Source organism: Ylistrum balloti, unplaced genomic scaffold (assembly GCF_031769215.1).
Source record: "Ylistrum balloti isolate Yb309-2 unplaced genomic scaffold, AGI_CSIRO_Ybal_v1 Utg371530, whole genome shotgun sequence".
Lineage (NCBI taxonomy): Eukaryota > Metazoa > Mollusca > Bivalvia > Pectinida > Pectinidae > Ylistrum > Ylistrum balloti.
The window spans coordinates 21,291-40,931 of NW_026782789.1; the positions used below are offsets into that span (position 1 = coordinate 21,291).

Below are 19,641 nucleotides of genomic sequence, written 5' to 3' on the forward strand. Positions count from 1 at the left end.
TATATATACTGTATACATTACACACGTGTGATCTCTTATTGAGGAAAGGAAGTGTGCATTCTTTGTGTGGCTTTTAAAATAGCTCGTATTACAGTATAAAATGACTCGTTCAGCATTTTCCATGAAATATGTGTAATCCTTACAAAAGCACATCCTTGCTTTAATTCTTTGTTACTGGCTGGAGACATCTTATTAAATGAAATATAAACAAGCAAATATGCAGTTATTTATGTTCCACTCACTCGCAATTAATAAACTAACATGTCTAGTCCTTGTTAATTACTGTTTTATAATATACAGTATCTTATCTAGCGTTGACCGGAAATATCGGGTAAAATCTAATTTACATATTTAAATGACTCATTTACATAAGTTGTACAATTTGGCCGTAGTGACGTTTAAGTGTTAAATTTTGAGACAAAGACAGTCCTCCTTTAGGTATATTTCTCATATTGGTTTCCTGAAGTCATGTATGTTGGTGTAGAATCATTAACATACATAATGCTGTTCCACTTAAAATTCAATGCAACGAATAAAAGCAACCTATTGAGAGGTGTTCAAGTTTTTAAAAAGCAACTAGGTAGCAATATTTTTGCAAACAAATAAAAGGAAAAATAAAGCTGAAACATGTTAAGATTTTGAAGCTAATGGGTTCTGGTGTAGTGGATCGAATATTTCCATAATACCATAATACAGTATGTGGTCTCGTCCAAGGCTTCAAACTTAAGCTCTGACGAAAAATCTGTATGATGCAGTTTAATTCCTTGTTTGTCTTTACTGTAATTGTCTCTTAATTATGAACATGTGTTATTCATTTGTTTGTCTTTTGTACAGTCTTTGAAAGTACCCATTAAGGATAAACCCTCTATGTCAAATTTATTAACCTTTATGTCATTAAAATATGTTTCTTCATATTACATGTATATTTAATGTCATGTATTATAATATTGTCTTTTTAAAATATAATTTGTTGTTTTGTTGTTTGTATAATTTTTCCTTGGTATGTCGTTGATAGCAATATTTCATTATGATCACGTGTTACAATAACATTTGATCACGTGTTACAATAACATTTGATCACGTGTTACAATAACATTTGATCACGTGTTACAATAACATTTGATCACGTGGAACAAAAACATTTGATCACGTGTTACAATAACATTTGATCACGTGGTACAATAACATTTGATCACGTGATACAATAACATTTGATCACGTGGTACAATAACATTTGGTCACGTGTTATAATAGCATTTGATTACGTGTTACAAACATTTTTGATTACGTGTTACAATAACATTTGATCACGTGATACAATAACATTTTATAACATGTTACAATAACATTATTACGTGTTACAATAACATTTGATCACGTGATACAATAACATTTTATAACATGTTACAATAACATTTGATCACGTGATACAATAACATTTTATAACATGTTACAATAACATTTGATTACGTGTTACAATAACATTTGATCACGTGTTACAATAACATTTGATTACGTGTTACAATAACATTTGATTACGTGATACAATAACATTTTATAACATGTTACAATAACATTTGATTACGTGGTACAAAAACATTTGATCACGTGATACAATAACATTTGATCACGTGGTACAATAACATTTGGTCACGTGTTACAATAGCATTTGATTATGTGTTACAAACATCTTTGATTACGTGATACAATAACATTTGATCATGTGGTACAATAACATTTGATCACGTGTTACAATAACATTTGATCACGTGTTACAATAACATTTGATCATGTGGTACAATAACATTTATTATTTTGGGACATGGCGTGTTAGTTGTTCGTGAGGGTATGTTCATATTAAATGTTTCGTGAGTTCATAAAAATTTCTAGCATATTACGGCATTTTACCGAGGTTTTACTATGTTTATAGAAAAGTCATCATACCGAGGTTTTACTATGTTTAGAGAAAAGTGATCATACCGAGGTTTTACTATGTTTAGATGAAAGTCATCATACCGAGGTTTTACTATGTTTAGATGAAAGTCATCATACCGAGGTTTTAATATGTTTCGAGGGAAGTCATTATACCGAGGTTTTACTATGTTTAGATGAAAGTCATTATACCGAGGTTTTACTATGTTTAGATGAAAGTCATTATACCGAGGTTTTACTATGTTTAGATGAAAGTCATTATACCGAGGTTTTAATATGTTTCGAGGGAAGTCATTATACCGAGGTTTTACTATGTTAAGAGAAAAGTCATTATACCGAGGTTTTAATATGTTTAGAGAAAAGTCATCATACCGAGGTTTTACTATGTTTAGAGAAAAGTCATATACCGAGGTTTTAATATGTTTAGAGAAAAGTCATTATACCGAGGTTTTACTATGTTTAGAGAAAAGTCATTATACCGAGGTTTTACTATGTTTAGAGAAAAGTCATCATACCGAGGTTTTACTATGTTTAGAGAAAAGTCATTATACCGAGGTTTTACTATGTTTAGAGAAAAGTCATTATACCGAGGTTTTAGTATGTTTAGAGAAAAGTCATCATACCGAGGTTTTACTATGTTTAGAGAAAAGTCATTATACCGAGGTTTTACTATGTTTAGAGAAAAGTCATTATACCGAGGTTTTAGTATGTTTAGAGAAAAGTCATTATACCGAGGTTTTACTATGTTTAGAGAAAAGTCATCATACCGAGGTTTTACTATGTTTAGAGAAAAGTCATCATACCGAGGTTTTACTATGTTTAGAGAAAAGTCATTATACCGAGGTTTTACTATGTTTAGAGAAAAGTCATTATACCGAGGTTTTACTATGTTTAGAGAAAAGTCATTATACCGAGGTTTTAATATGTTTAGAGAAAAGTCATTATACCGAGGTTTTACTATGTTTCGAGGGAAGTCATTATACCGAGGTTTTACTATGTTTCGAGGGAAGTCATTATACCGAGGTTTTACTATGTTTAGAGAAAAGTCATTATACCGAGGTTTTAATATGTTTAGAGAAAAGTCATTATACCGAGGTTTTACTATGTTTCGAGGGAAGTCATTATACCGAGGTTTTACTATGTTTCGAGGGAAGTCATTATACCAAGGTTTTACTATGTTTAGAGAAAAGTCATCATACCGAGGTTTTACTATGTTAAGAGAAAAGTCATCATACCGAGGTTTTACTATGTTTAGAGAAAAGTCATTATACCGAGGTTTTACTATGTTTAGAGAAAAGTCATAATACCGAGGTCATTATACCGAGGTTTTATATGTTTAGAGAAAAGTCATTATACCGAGGTTTTACTATTTTAGAGAAAAGTCATATGTTTTTAGAGAAAAGTCATCATACCGAGGTTTTACTATGTTTAGAGAAAAGTCATCATAACGAGGTTTTACTATGTTTAGAGAAAAGTCATCAGACCGAGGTTTGCTATGTTTATAGAAAAGTCATCATACCGAGGTTTTACTATGTTTATAGAAAAGTCATTATACCGAGGTTTTACTATGTTTAGAGAAAAGTCATCATACCGAGGTTTTACTATATTTAGAGAAAAGTCATTATACCGAGGTTTTACTATGTTTAGATGAAAGTCATTATACCGAGGTTTTACTATGTTTAGAGAAAAGTCATCATACCGAGGTTTTACTATATTTAGAGAAAAGTCATTATACCGAGGTTTTACTATGTTTAGATGAAAGTCATTATACCGAGGTTTTAATATGTTTCGAGGGAAGTCATTATACCGAGGTTTTACTATGTTTAGAGAAAAGTCATCATACCGAGGTTTTACTATGTTTATAGAAAAGTCATCATACCGAGGTTTTACTATGTTTAGAGAAAAGTCATCATACCGAGGTTTTACTATGTTTAGAGAAAAGTCATCAGACCGAGGTTTTACTATGTTTATAGAAAAGTCATCATACCGAGGTTTTACTATGTTTAGATGAAAGTCATTATACCGAGGTTTTAATATGTTTCGAGGGAAGTCATTATACCGAGGTTTTACTATGTTTAGAGAAAAGTCATCATACCGAGGTTTTACTATGTTTAGAGAAAAGTCATCATACCGAGGTTTTACTATGTTTAGAGAAAAGTCATCATACCGAGGTTTTACTATGTTTAGAGAAAAGTCATCATACCGAGGTTTTACTATGTTTAGAGAAAAGTCATCAGACCGAGGTTTTACTATGTTTAGATGAAAGTCATTATACCGAGGTTTTACTATGTTTAGAGAAAAGTCATTATACCGAGGTTTTACTATGTTTAGAGAAAAGTCATCATACCGAGATTTTACTATGTTTAGATGAAAGTCATCATACCGAGGTTTTACTATGTTTAGATGAAAGTCATTATACCGAGGTTTTACTATGTTTATAGAAAAGTCATCATACCGAGGTTTTACTATGTTTAGATGAAAGTCATTATACCGAGGTTTTACTATGTTTATAGAAAAGTCATCATACCGAGGTTTTACTATGTTTAGATGAAAGTCATTATACCGAGGTTTTACTATGTTTAGAGAAAAGTCATCATACCGAGGTTTTACTATGTTTATAGAAAAGTCATCATACCGAAGTTTTACTATGTTAAGAGAAAAGTCATCATACCGAGGTTTTACTATGTTTCGAGGGAAGTCATTATACCGAGGTTTTAATATGTATGTATAAATGACCTTATATGGATTTTTAGCTTAAAACCATGGTTTTTATTGGTTTGTGAATATGCGAAAATGTAACGAATTTACACTTTGCTGAAAATTTTACCTATAGCGTCCATATCAATACTTGATATCTACATATCTATATATCTATACGCTTTTGACATTGTCAATACAAAGTCCATTCGTGTGACTAATGTATGTTATGTGTGTACAATCGTAGATTACATCTAAATCTGAATTGTTATCTTTATGATCGGACCTGAGTCTGTATCACATTCTAAACAGTTGTTATCATTTAATACGATATCTTACCCAAATACGACAGCGAAGTGTGTATACTTTTCAAGTTTTGATATGGTTTATAAATTAAAAGAATGATTGTGACGTCACTATCATAGTACTTTCCAGACTCTTCAAACGTCTGAGAGAGGTGAACAGATTTTACCAACCACAATTCCTCACTATGGTATGTTTTACTACGATTACATTGCTTTATATGTAGAAGTCATAATGCTGTCTCGTTGTTCGTACATTGCTATTTCTAGGCAGTCTTTGTCGTTCTTGAACGTATTAAACATGCTTCTGGTCGTGTAGGGAGGAATTTAGAAGTAGATATATGATGTCTACTTGAGTTTCGCTGTTCACCACTCCTCCAGTTGTACTGTATCTCGTATTTTAGTTGTCATTGTTTCGTTGTTTGGTATTTTCTTGCTGATTTCCTTATTTGCATAATACATTTTCTTGCGACTGTAAAGGCAGATGGTTTTACAAAAAAAAATATTTTAGCACTAAATGTCTTGTTAGATCCGCTGTTTTACATTATTTCTCTGATATTTCCAGCGTGAATGTATAAGTATTCACGTCGGCCAGGCTGGCGTCCAGATTGGCAACGCCTGCTGGGAGTTGTACTGTCTAGAACATGGCATCCAACCCAATGGACAAATGGTCACAGAAAAGAAAATAGGACAAATTGATGACTCGTTTGACACATTCTTCAGTGAGACCTCTTCTGGGAAACATGTCCCGCGGGCCGTATTTGTTGACCTTGAGCCTACAGTCGTGGGTAGGTTTCGGAGAGTTACTTCAGAAATAGTTAAAATCGTTATTTAATCAGTTGATATACACGTACATATTTTGACACAATAGATATTTTGTGCATTATCTATTTCTACCAAATAAGAGTTATGATAGATTTGTTCATCTACAATAATTAGTATATGAACCACAGATGGGAACTGCAATAAACGTCATCATACTTTGAGCACAAAAAATGTTAAAAGGTGATTACTTCAATTGGGGCTCAATTGTTTCAGCAAAAAAATCTTTTTCATGGACAGCTAGTTTCGGCGATAAATATGACTCAATAAATCCACTTACTAGGTTTATTTTAACAATTTGAGTATAAAGAAAAACTGATAATTTTACGGTAGACAATTACTTAGTAAATAGCATATAATATTGTTTAAAAAGTAGAGTATATAATATATACTTTTGATAGTATTTCTTTAGCAATTTTATAAATATGATTAATACACAACCTTAAAGCATTTGAATTAAATGTTCATCAGGTACGTCAGTACTTTAGGACGATTTCATAAATATTAGATAAATGTTTGTCACTTATGAAGACACGTGAAACAGGTGCTTGTGACGTTATACTTCTCTTATCAGTAAAGTTACCGGTTATCAATGCGATACACGTCTCCTGAAGTTTGTAATCAGTTTTAAACTAAAATGACCTTTAATGCACGATACTTTACATAACGTGTCCAGATACGCACCTGTATAATTAGATGAACAAAACTGGAGAATCCTGGACGAGATTTAAATGGAGAGTATCTACTTAACATTTTAATGTATCTAGGGGATTGTACAAAATACAAACAACATAGAATAACTGCTGATAATAGCTAAGTAATTACTAGATAATTTATGTATATACTTACCTATACTGATACTAATGCTAATAATAGGTAATTAATTGATAGGTAATAAATAGGTATATACTTACCTCGTTCGTGCCTCTTATCTGTGATTTAAAAGACACAAGTGAACAGCACCGTTTTATACAAATTTAGAGTTAGATACAATAAAAACAAACAATAGATAAAACTCTGTCACACAGCTATTTCGTCCTTCTGGGACTCGTCAGTGATGTTACATCATACAGCTATTTCGTCCTTCTGGGACTCGTCAGTGATACTACGTCATACAGCTATTTCGTCCTTCTGGGACTCGTCAGTGATGCTACATCACACAGATGTTTCGTCCTTCTGGGACTCGTCAGCGATGCTACATCATACAGCTGTTTCGTCCTTCTGGGACTCGTCAGTGATGCTACATCACACAGATGTTTCGTCCTTCTGGGACTCGTCAGCGATGCTACATCATACAGCTGTTTCGTCCTTCTGGGACTCGACAGCGATCCTACATCATACAGCTGTTTCGTCCTTCTGGGACTCGTCATTAATGCTACATCACACAGCTATTTCGTCCTTCTGGGACTCGTCAGCGATGCTACATCATACAGCTGTTTCGTCCTTCTGGGACTCGTCAGCGATCCTACATCATACAGCTATTTCGTCCTTCTGGGACTCGTCAGCGATGCTACATCATACAGCTGTTTCGTCCTTCTGGGACTCGTCAGCGATGCTACATCATACAGCTGTTTCGTCCTTCTGGGACTCGTCAGCGATCCTACATCATACAGCTGTTTCGTCCTTCTGGGACTCGTCAGTGATGCTACATCATACAGCTGTTTCGTCCTTCTGGGACTCGTCAGTGATGCTACATCATACAGCTGTTTCGTCTTTCTGGGACTCGTCAGTGATGCTACATCATACAGCTGTTTCGTCCTTCTGGGACTCGTCAGCGATCCTACATCATACAGCTGTTTCGTCCTTCTGGCACTCGTCAGTGATGCTACATCATACAGGTGTTTCGTCCTTCTGGGACTCGTCAGCGATCCTACATCATACAGCTGGTTCGTCTTTCTGGGACTCGTCAGCGATGCTACATCATACAGCTGGTTCGTCCTTCTGGGACTCGTCAGTGATGCTACATCATACAGCTGTTTCGTCCTTCTGGAACTCGTCAGCGATGCTACATCGTACATCTGGTTCGTCCTTCTGGGACTCGTCAGTGATGCTACATCATACAGCTGGTTCGTCCTTCTGGGACTCGTCAGTGATGCTACATCATACAGCTGTTTCGTCCTTCTGGAACTCGTCAGCGATGCTACATCGTACAGCTGGTTCGTCCTTCTGGGACTCGTCAGTGATGCTACAATATTTATTTATTTGATTATTTGATGCTAGGGTCCAAATAAGGAAATTTAGAAGGGAATGGAGGGGTTCTTTTTTCATCATTTTTTTTAAACCAATATCTTTATAACAAATATATTTTAAAATCATATGCAAAAGTTTAAAACATACTTTTCTCCGTATCGGTAAGTTGTAGGAGACATAAGCATGCGATTGCATCAATCTACAGAACCATAAATATAGAAAATATCACTAACACAACTACATCAGAATGACAATAAAAGAATTAATACCCAGAAACCAGTTCGGGTCTCCTCTGTCCGAACTGCTAATGAAACTTTGTAGCTCCGTCAGCCATTGGGATTTATGGTGTACATATTTGTACGCTAATCGGACGAAAGAAATAGCAATTTTGATTGATATGTTTTCACGTCGTATGATACCACCATAAAATAATATATATTTTTTCTATATATCTCCACTCTATGCTTCTAATAAGTACGTCTTTCTTGATATTTCTAGATGAAGTCCGAACAGGAAAGTATCGTCAACTTTTCCATCCGGAATACCTCTTAACCGGAAAGGAAGACGCTGCGAACAATTATGCGCGAGGACATTACACTATCGGGAAGGAGTACGCTGATCCCGTTCTCGATCTCGTCCGTAAGTTAGCAGACAACTGTTCCGGATTGCAAGGATTTCTGATTTTCCACAGTTTTGGGGGAGGAACTGGATCCGGCTTTGCATCCTTGTTGATGGAACGTCTAAGTGTCGACTACGGCAAGAAGTCGAAACTGGAGTTTGCTGTCTACCCAGCACCGCAAGTGTCGACATCTGTTGTAGAACCCTACAACTCGATTCTGACAACCCATACAACATTGGAGCACTCCGACTGTGCATTTATGGTCGACAACGAGGCTATTTACGACATATGCAAACGTAATCTTGACATCGAGAGTCCATCATATATCAACCTAAACAGAATAATCAGTCAAATTGTCAGCTCCATAACGGCATCACTACGGTTCGATGGCGCACTGAATGTCGACCTTAACGAATTTCAGACCAACCTTGTCCCGTATCCTCGTATCCATTTCCCCTTGGCAACGTATGCACCGATCATATCCGCAGAAAAGGCGTACAACGAGCAGTTAGGTGTAGGTGAAATTACTTCAGCTTGTTTTGAACCCTCCAACCAAATGGTGAAATGTGACCCACGAAACGGAAAATACATGGCAGTCTGTTTACTGTATCGAGGGGATGTTGTACCAAAGGACGTCAACAAAGCTATAGGAACCATAAAAACAAAGAGATCAATTCAATTTGTAGATTGGTGTCCAACAGGTTTCAAGGTTGGAATCAACTACCAGCCCCCGACTGTCATCCCGGGAGGAGATCTAGCTAAAGTCCAGAGAGCTGTATGCATGTTAAGCAACACCACCGCCATCGCTGAAGCCTGGGCTCGCCTCGATCATAAGTTCGACCTCATGTACATACGACGTGCATTCGTTCACTGGTATGTGGGAGAGGGTATGGAAGAGGGAGAATTTGCTGAAGCACGAGAAGACTTGGCTGCACTGGAGAAAGATTATGAGGAAGTGGCAGCATGCGACGAGGTCGATGAGGAGGAGGAATATTAACTGAGATGTAATATCTAGAATATGAAAATGATATAAAGCAGCCCATGGATAAAAATAATAGTTTGTTTACAAAGCTTGAAACTTTTAATATTAATAGTTTTACAGAGTGAACACATTCACATCGGATAGGAATTTTGATATCAAGACATGTCAGTCCTGATTATTTCAGTTAGAAATAAAAACTTTATGTGAAAACTGCATTCGGGTTTGTATCAATATTTGCGAACCAAAGTTTTTGTCAAAGACTAATAATCTCCAACCCAACAACATACAGATTGTGATTCTGCTGAGATAATTGAAAACGATGATAGAAACATCCAAACCAACAAGAAAATACCACCATGTAAACATAATCTAAATCCAAACTCACTTTCAATAAATTAATAAAGAAAGTATTTATCTGATGAAATAGTACAAGGATATTAAGACCAGATGTTTTCGAGTTGATTAAGTGAGTCCCATCTCATGTCATATAGACAACTGATGTAGAACACATACACTTAAAAGAGTAAAATGATTATGTGTTATATTCACTTTTAAGTAAAGGCGCTTAGTCAAATGAGAGCATGCGAGGTCACAATGCTACTTAAATTACAATTAAGTATATCATACAAGTAGAATCAAATTATTTTATCTCTGTTGGTAAAGACGAGAAATTGTAGAGAAATCATTTTTAGAGAATACTTACAGTTAACGCTTAAAACAAAACAAAAAAAAAAAGACTAAAATTCCTTAATGTCCCGGTACCCCATGGTGATAACAGTCAATTGTTTGACGCCCATAGAGCTGTTATATTAATTTGTGAAAAATCGCTCAAAATACAGCTTCCAGTGAACGCGATATCTAGATGCCCTATTCTGGGCCAGATCAAAGACGATAAGGTAAATGTCATTGTGCGTTTCGTCAGATATTATGATCGTCAACGAGTTTTCGAGGCCAATCATCATCTCAAGGGCAACGCGAATCGCACATTGATGGTGGAAGCACTAACAAAAAAACGACAAACCATTGTCAATGAACTAAACAAGTTGCGCCACATGAACAAGATCCATTCATTCCGCACAAGGGACGGCCGTATCTTCGCCAGAAAGGAACACAATTCCCCTAAAGTTTCCTGTCTTGTTGACATACAAAGTCTGGTGCCTGACTTCCACTATACCCCCAGAGACAGTGTAACTCGTTAAGCCAGCCCACACGTGAAATATACACTTGTATATGAAAAAACTTTAGTAGTCAAACCTTTTTATGAACCTAAACATTCCAAGCCTTTCCGCCTGTCTCGATTTATTTGCCTGTCAAATTTTCACCACTTAATAGCTGTAATGAATATAGCATTATTCTGGAAAAAAAAATATCCAAATTTGTGCATTTCTCGTTTTCGAAAAAAATCTATTGTATTTAACTTATTAAGCTTGATTGGGGCGTTATGCATGTATATACAAACTTTTAAGAGTCTTAATACTTCATTTTGTCAAATAATATCACTGATAACCTGGCTGGATTCTGGCCTGCCGCATCATCACTGGCTGCCACGACCCATGAACTGTCTTTTTTCTGGTGGCCGAGTCGTGTGTGTCAGTGCAAAATTCAGTAACTGGCTGGGTATATACTCATTGTTAAATTTAAACTCCAAGTCTTTACTCAAAAAATCTTACCTAATCATATAGACAAATCAGATACCCCCTGTCCAGTTTTAATAATCAACCATCTGTGTTGCCTCCATTTTACATATATAATGTACGGATATCATATTCATAGTAATTTCATCCTCAATCTAAATACACGTTTTCATAGATATTATGCCTTTTACCCTCCATGCTGGGTTGTTGTATAGGTACATGGAGGTGTGCCATAGGTACATTTTATTGTAAGTCCCTTGCTTTTAGTAATAAATTGTATGTCATTGATAAGTATGACTCATTTCTTACCTTATTCAAAACCGCTGTAAATTCATGCATATTATTTGCATACTTAGCATGTATGCAAGCATTGGTAAAACAATATAGTCCTTTGTTTTAATTCTGAAGTTTGTATTGTGTGATAACAATTCAAATTGTTATCCTATCTTTAATACATGTTTTTAGACATCCCACTCTAAGATGATACATTTTCACAGATTGATGAAATCAATCAATTTAGTTATTATCTTTATCGTTTCTTGTTTTAGGAATTTCCATTTCTTTACCATACTGATGTTTTTGATATTGCTGTGCATGGATGTTGAATCGAATCCTGGCCCTGGTTCTAACGAGCTTTCAATATTTCATCTATATATCAGAAATAAGCCAGATTTTATTGAAGATTTTGCTGGTGAATTGGATGTTTTATGTTTTACTGAAAGTCACTTAGACGATAATGTTTCCATAGATGACCTACTTATACCGGTATTTCATTCTTCTTTTAGCCGCGATAGATATTTTGCTGGTGGGGGCGTTATTGTTTACGTAAATAATTTACTAAAAGTAACTAGATTAACAGACCTTGAATATAATAGCGATGAAACCATCTGGCTACAAATCCCTTTCGTAACTTCACCTATATAGTTGGCACCATTTATAGACCTGAAAATTCTGTTTTACCATTTTAGGACAATTTTAGATCAGCTATTCATAGGCGTTTGATATATCACCAAATGTTATTATTACAGGGGATTTCAATGTAGATTTATTAACTGTTGCACCAACGCATGCTTTTGTAGATATAATGAATTCCCTCAGTTTGTCAAATGTTATATTAGAACCCACTCGTGTAGGTCATACGAGATCAAGTTTACTTGATCCAATTCTTTTAAGTGAATCTCTTTCCTGTATAGATCCATATGTAACAGATATTGATAGGTCAATCAGTGATCATGATGGTTGTACGGTTAGTGTTAAACTTCCATTTTCTTTTAAATCAGTTTACAAACGTAAAGTTTGGTTATATAAACGAGCAGATTTTGGTAAATTCAATGATCTTATCAATCAATTTGACTGGAGTGAAGCATTTACAAATTCTCAATCAGTCGATATTGCTTGTGAAACCTTTACTAATGTTTTTATGAAATTTGCAGAATCATCAATACCTTCAAAAGTTGTAACAATCAGATCAAATGATAAGCCATGGATGACAACAAAATTGAGAAAAAATATACGAATAAGAGGTAATTTACATCAAACAGCTAGAAAGACAAAAACACAACATAATATCAATCAGTCTAAAACTGAGAAAAATAAGTTTAACAATATGAAGAAGTACTACAGACAAATATCCATGGGCTAATAGATAACTATTCTTTGTCCGACCCAAAAGCTTATATTGGAGATTAATTAAACATCTAATGAAATCTAGTGGTTCATCTGATACAATTCCAACTCATAGATCCAAGGACGGATGAAATCATTATGAGTGATAAGGATAAAGCTGATGTACTTAATGATTATTTTTGTAGTATAAGTCGTATTGATGAGGATAATGTCCCAGATCCCATCATAGCCCCAAAAATTAATAAAAAGTTTAATTCTATCCTAGTGAACTATACCGAAATTAAAGATGTCTTAGAAATATTGAAACTTAGCAAAACCTCTGGCCATGATGAAATCAGTCATCATATGCTAAAGAATGTCTGTAATTCAGTTTGTAAACCTCTTGAGTTAATATTTAATATGTCATTGTCTACTTGTATTTATCCTAAATTATGGAAATTAGCAAAAGTTATGCCACTATTCAAAAAGGGTGATAGACATCCTCCATCAAATTATCGTCCAATATCTCTCTTTTCTATCGTTGGCAAGGTTTTTGAACGTGTCATATTCAAACACATCCACAATTATTTTATTGAAAATTCCTTGTTCTATAAATATCAATCAGGTTTTTTACCTGGCCATTCTACAGTGTTTCAGCGTATTGAAATATATCATAATATTTGCTTATCTCTTGAAAAAAAACATACATGTATAGTCTTTTGTGACATATCAAAAGCTTTTGATCGTGTTTGGCATAAGGGTTTGTGTATTAAATTCAGATCCTATGGTATAGAAGGAGAGTTGTCGGCCTGGTGAATTATGGGACGGGTGCTCAATTTCTGAATCTGAAATGCTAGAGAAGGCCCAACGTAAGGCAGCAAGAATTATCACAGGTCTGCCATCCTATGCTAATATTCATTCTTTAACTTTTGAAACTGGTTTAGAATCACTGTCTGCTAGAAGAAAGAGAAGGAAACTTGCAAACTAACAAAACTCCTGAATATCTATCTTCCTTACTTTCCTCTACTGTTCAAGATGAAGTTCGTTATCCTTCGAGAAACAGTAATAATTATAGAATCCCATTCTGTCGTCTTTCTTCTTCCTTGCCGTCTACTCTTCGGAGTTGGAATACACTTGATAGCTCTATCAGGTCATCAGCCTCGCTTAACTTATTCAAAAAGTCTTTAATACCTAACGATCTTCCTTTGTCTCCTTCTAACTTTGGTATTGGTAACCGTAAACTAAACATTATTCATACTAAGCTTAGACATAATTGCAGTTCCCTTAATTACAACTGATTTCGGATGAACCTTGAGGATACCCATAGTTGTGTATGTGGAAATATGTGTGAAAATACCTATCACTTTTTCTTTGAATGCCATCGTTGAAATATTCACAGAAATGTCCTTTTCCAACGCTTGAATGATATGAATTTACAAGTTCACTGTGACTTAGATCTGCTCCTTAATGGAAATGATCAACTGTCCCCTGAAACAAACTCTGAAATTTTTTTATGAGTCCAACATTTTATAAAAAGTAGCAACAGGTTTTAAACCAGGATATAATTTTGTAAACACACACACACACACACACATACACACACACACACACACACTCTCACTCTCTATAACACAAACAAACAGACACACACACACAAACACACACACACACACACACACAACACAACTACACACACACACACACACACAGTTTTGTTGTTTACCACACACACACACACACACACAAACATATATATATATAATTACAGGCACACACACACACACATATATATATATATATATATTTAAATTCAGGCACACACACACACACTCACACACACACACACACACACACACACATTTCACACACACACACACACACACACACACACACACACACACACACACACACACACATATATACACACACACACACACACACACACACACACACACACACACACACATATATATATATATATATATACATATCATACAGACACTACACACAACACACACACACACGACACACACATATATATATATATATATATATATATATATATATATATATATATATATATATACAGGCACACACACACACACACACACACACACACACACACACACACACACACATATATATATATATATATATATATATATATATAACATATCATACAGACTTCTACATACAACACAAGGCATGGACCGACACACACATATATATATATATATATATATTGAAAATATGGTAAAATGTCCGTGTCCAGAAAACATAGAAAAACTTAAGAAACTGGAAAACACGAAGAAGAAATGAAAGCGCTCATGTTTTACAGCTCATCGTGTTTTCCAGTTTTTTAAAGTTTATATATATATATATATATATATATATATATATATATATATATAATTCAATCCATTTTTTCGTACTTAAGGAAAATAAAGGTGCATGGTAAGTGTATTAATTGCAAATATAAGAAATAAACAATTACACAATTAAATGCAATTTTTTTAATCTTTTAAAACTCAATATTCTAATCCTTTGAAACAAATTTGATAAAATGAAAACCGGTAATATTACCACAGAATATTATAAACTTGTTCGGACAATGATATAACTTGCCAACGACAAAATACCTTTGTACTTTCTATCGGAGGGTAGTGAGAAGGTGTACCATCAGATACTCCATACAGCAGATAATGAAGCGATACTAGTACCCGTTCTAGACTACTGCAGATAATACCTCTTCAGTTGAGTTCCCCTAACCTTTGCCTCAATCTGATTCTGCCTAGTGTTGGGAAACAAGGCTTTATTAGGTCAGTCGTTTTCCAGATCTTTACATATGTAAAGTAAATACGTACTGACATGTTTGTTTACTTTTTAATTTCGTAAAGACGGTTGCTATTTGTTCGCAAGCAGTCTCATCGGTCGCAAGATATCTGTCTCGACAAAGCGGATCATGTCAGAAAATATATGATATAAAACCAAAAGATTATGTATAACGAATCAAGTTACTACATCTACATATTGATGGAGTATTTCTGAAGTTTGACATGAAACCGTGATTACATTTGGACGATGACATATTAACACCAGCATTGTGTATGTTGAACACCAATCTGGATGAACATGTTTCAATATTCAGTCGAAACATTTTCAAGAAACCTATCTATCTAGTGTAAATGCTGAAATTGTGGATATATATTTAATAAGAAAACATCGTTTTTGTAAAAAAAGAAATTGTGACAAATAGTTTCGGTTTTGATAGATTTAAGGATATAGATTACGTACAACATTCTGGTGAAAATAACATCAACTTCTTTAATTTTCATTAAGTGCTTCTCAATTTTTTTTAATTTATTGTTTCAGAATATTAAATCTCAATACAATAATGTGTGGTAAATGTTTTAAACCGTTCTGGGAATCGAAACGGTCAATATTCATGGCTGGAACAGTTTTGTGTGTGGCAAATATACTACAACTAGTAGGTGTTGTGTCTCCGGAATGGGACTTATTTGATACACCGTATCTCGGCTCCAAAATTAGACTTTATCAGAATCTATGGACGATCCATGATGAAATAAATGATACAGCTATTCGTGAGGGATTGGTGCCACAACTGTTAAACACTGGTAAGTCATTCAATTATTTATCGCAAAATACTAGATCATACTGTTACTAATATTTATGAAATAATTGAGATATTTGATTTTTTGACATTCACATTTAACCTATAAAATATTGAGTATTAATAATATGCTTTCTCCTTTTCCTTGTAAATTCCATACGCACTTTACTTTTGTTGTTAAGAATAATATCAAAATAGCTCGTAATAACATATATACTAAATGTAGTTTATACTCTATCAACTGGTGTCTTTTCTATATTCCAGAAAATGTATGTCCCGTGTACAGAAACACAAAATTGAATAGGCCATGATGAATTTCTTGATTGGTCGATATATAACATCACAACCAAACAAAGATATACACTTACCTCAAGATTAAATAAATTACGTAATTTTCAATTTTGCCCAATTGCAGGAAAGAACTTCAAGCCCATATGTACACTCTGAACGTGCTTAAAATGTTACATCGGTTCTTTATGTCAAATGATTTATATACGCAAGCGAAGTTCTTCTGGAATTATCAATATTTGCAAATCGCAAACTTTGTTGAAATATGGGGATAATGTCCCTTACCATCTACATTTTGAACTTTTTGTCGGTCAGTTTTGATTTGTTCTAAGTCGTTTCCTTGATTTTAAATTAAATCACGACTAAGAATTACTAACAAGTCGTAGAATGGAACATCTGCATTATGGAGTTAATTCATTGTTTCTAAATTATCACTGAACGCTGCTATTCACTTATGTAGAATCTGAACATGATTAGACAAGGGACTTATACCTCATCCTCTCAAGTGTCTTCGACATCACATAATCTCTTAATCTATTTACAGGCTGGAAAGCCGTTATCGGGAGATTAGAGGTCAGTGCGTTGTTGACCGGCGTCCTTGCTCTAGTTTTGGTCATCATCACATCTATTACGAAAATATCGTCAAGGCGACAGTTCTTCCTGGTCACGTGCTTCCTTTTAGCAGCACTGCTATCGAGTTCGTCTGGTATGTATTTTACACCCACGCAAATTTGATTTCTTCTGTTAGAAGAACAAGTGAGATCTTGAATGTTATGAACATCATAAAATGAAGAATTTCATTTCCTGTCATTGTTTCAATTCATGAAAGCAACATCCTTTTTATGGGTTCCATGTTATTGTTTGAAAATATGTTCATTTAAAAAAAAATAGACGTACTGTTGACTGTATGTTTAATGTAATATTTGCTTTTTATTTGAATTGCTGCCTTTGTGCACATGATAAACATACAAATGTTGGAACCAGAATGTACAGTACTATTAAACCTCAACAGGAACAGTATTCAGTAAATAAACAAGCATTACGTATATGGTAATACTCTAATACAAGTTCAGCCAACAAGAAAATTGTATACTGATAAATGAATCATTTTCTTCTCGGTAATTCAATCATTTTTAACAGGCAATTAAAGCATGAAATATATAAGTATTATATAGTAAGCGAGGAATTCTATACACAAAACTTTATATAACACTAATTTAAATAAACATAGCCAAGTTTTAAATGACTGTTTTCTTTTCTGGTGACATCAGATCTATAAATTTGAACATTCTAATATAAATAAGCATAGCCAAGTTTTAAATGACTGTTTTCTTTTCTGGTGACATCAGATCTATAAATCTATAAATATTTCCTATTTAAAAATATTTACCTTCGTTCTGAGTATAGCGGACTTTCCATAATAAAATGAAATTCATTTTCAATGTGAGCACAAACACAACAATATCGCCTGAGGTATTGGGTGTGGACGATGCCATCTTCCTGTTTCTATGGCTAATCTATGAGATGACACCCGAAACCTAGTTAAATTTTTTAAAATTGTTTTTATGTTAACACAATCATGATATCTCTTGTAACCTAATTCATTTGTAAAGAAGTATATAACACCTGACCCTTGGTGACACTACAAGTAAGCTGGGCCATTCGTGTGTAAACATGTTCCGTACTCTTGATTGAAATGTTTAAAATACATCAATATCTCCGTTTCCTGTTCAAGCCAGTTATAACTTAAACCATGAGTACATAAGACGTATGATATAACGACTGAACAAGAACATTAATTTGGTTTGGTACGATATTTTACCAATATTTAATAATTTTGGTGTACCTGGTCAATGTTTTGTATCTTTAATTTGAAATTGTGCTCAAGAACTGGGAAACATTACACATCAGTACTCCGAATATTGAGGATGAAAATGTTTTTTGGCTATGTGTGAAGATAAAGCTTCAAAGGAATTGTAAGTGTACTGTTTTTGTTTGTGACATTCGAGACACTATAACGTCATCATTAAGCTATAAATATGTATTAACAATGTATCATTGATATATGTATATATGTTTCTGTTTCAGCCATCACTGCCATATTTGGAGTTCGTATTTACACACACAGTTACAAGAGCATTCTAAGCGTTGAGGCTTTTAATCCAGACAACCACGTGCCAACAGAGCGATATGTGCTGTCTTGGGGATTGCATATGTGTTACGCAAGCGGAAGTTTCTATATGTTGTCAGTAATCCTTATCATTGTCAACATCATTAAATCTATTGTATCAAAATCCACAGTGTCGCCAACTTCCGACAATGGAAATTTTTCAGGCTTAGAACACATGCGGTCCAATGCCAAGTTTGAGGATGACAATGGACAGTCTGCAGGCTTAAAAAACGTGAGGCCTAATGCCAAGTTTGAGGATGACAATAGACAGTCTTCAGGCTTAGAACACATGAGGTCCAATGCCAAGTTTGAGGATGACAATGGACAGTCTGCAGGCTTAGAAAACGTGAGGTCTAATGCCAAGTTTGAGGATGACAATAGACAGTCTTCAGGCTTAGAACACATGAGATCCATTGCCAAGTTTGAGGATGACAATGGACAATATTCAGACTCAGAAAACGTGAGATGGGCTTCCAAGTTTGAGGATGACAATTGACAATATTCAGGATCTAAACGTGCGATCCTTTGCCAAGTTTGGGGATGACAATGGACAGTCTGCAGGCTCAAAAAACGTGATTTATTGCCAAGTTTGAGGATGACAATGGACAGTTTGCAGGCTTAGAAAACGTGCGATCTATTGCTAAGTTTGAGGTATATAAACGACCTCTGATACTAGCGAGAAGAATGTGGAGAAGATTTCTTTGGAATGTAAGTAGCCATTCGGTATTGAGAAAAGTGCAGTCACGACGTAATTGGAAGTAAAGACACC

General features: G+C 34.5%; 2 protein-coding genes across 2 annotated transcripts; both read left to right on the plus strand.

Annotated features, from left to right (window-relative positions):
* The first annotated feature begins 5,499 nt into the window (after nucleotides 1–5,499).
* LOC132562844 (tubulin alpha chain-like) lies at nucleotides 5,500–9,559 on the plus strand. Its single transcript, XM_060227619.1, has 2 exons — nucleotides 5,500–5,719; nucleotides 8,442–9,559. Exons 1-2 carry the CDS (start codon nucleotides 5,599–5,601, stop codon nucleotides 9,557–9,559), a joined length of 1,239 nt encoding a protein of 412 aa, XP_060083602.1. The 5' UTR covers nucleotides 5,500–5,598.
* Nucleotides 9,560–16,228: 6,669 nt separating this feature from the next.
* Nucleotides 16,229–19,368, plus strand: LOC132562845 (uncharacterized). The gene is made up of 3 exons (XM_060227620.1): nucleotides 16,229–16,418; nucleotides 17,247–17,408; nucleotides 18,791–19,368. Exons 1-3 carry the CDS (start codon nucleotides 16,229–16,231, stop codon nucleotides 19,366–19,368), a joined length of 930 nt encoding a protein of 309 aa, XP_060083603.1.
* Nucleotides 19,369–19,641: the final 273 nt, after the last annotated feature.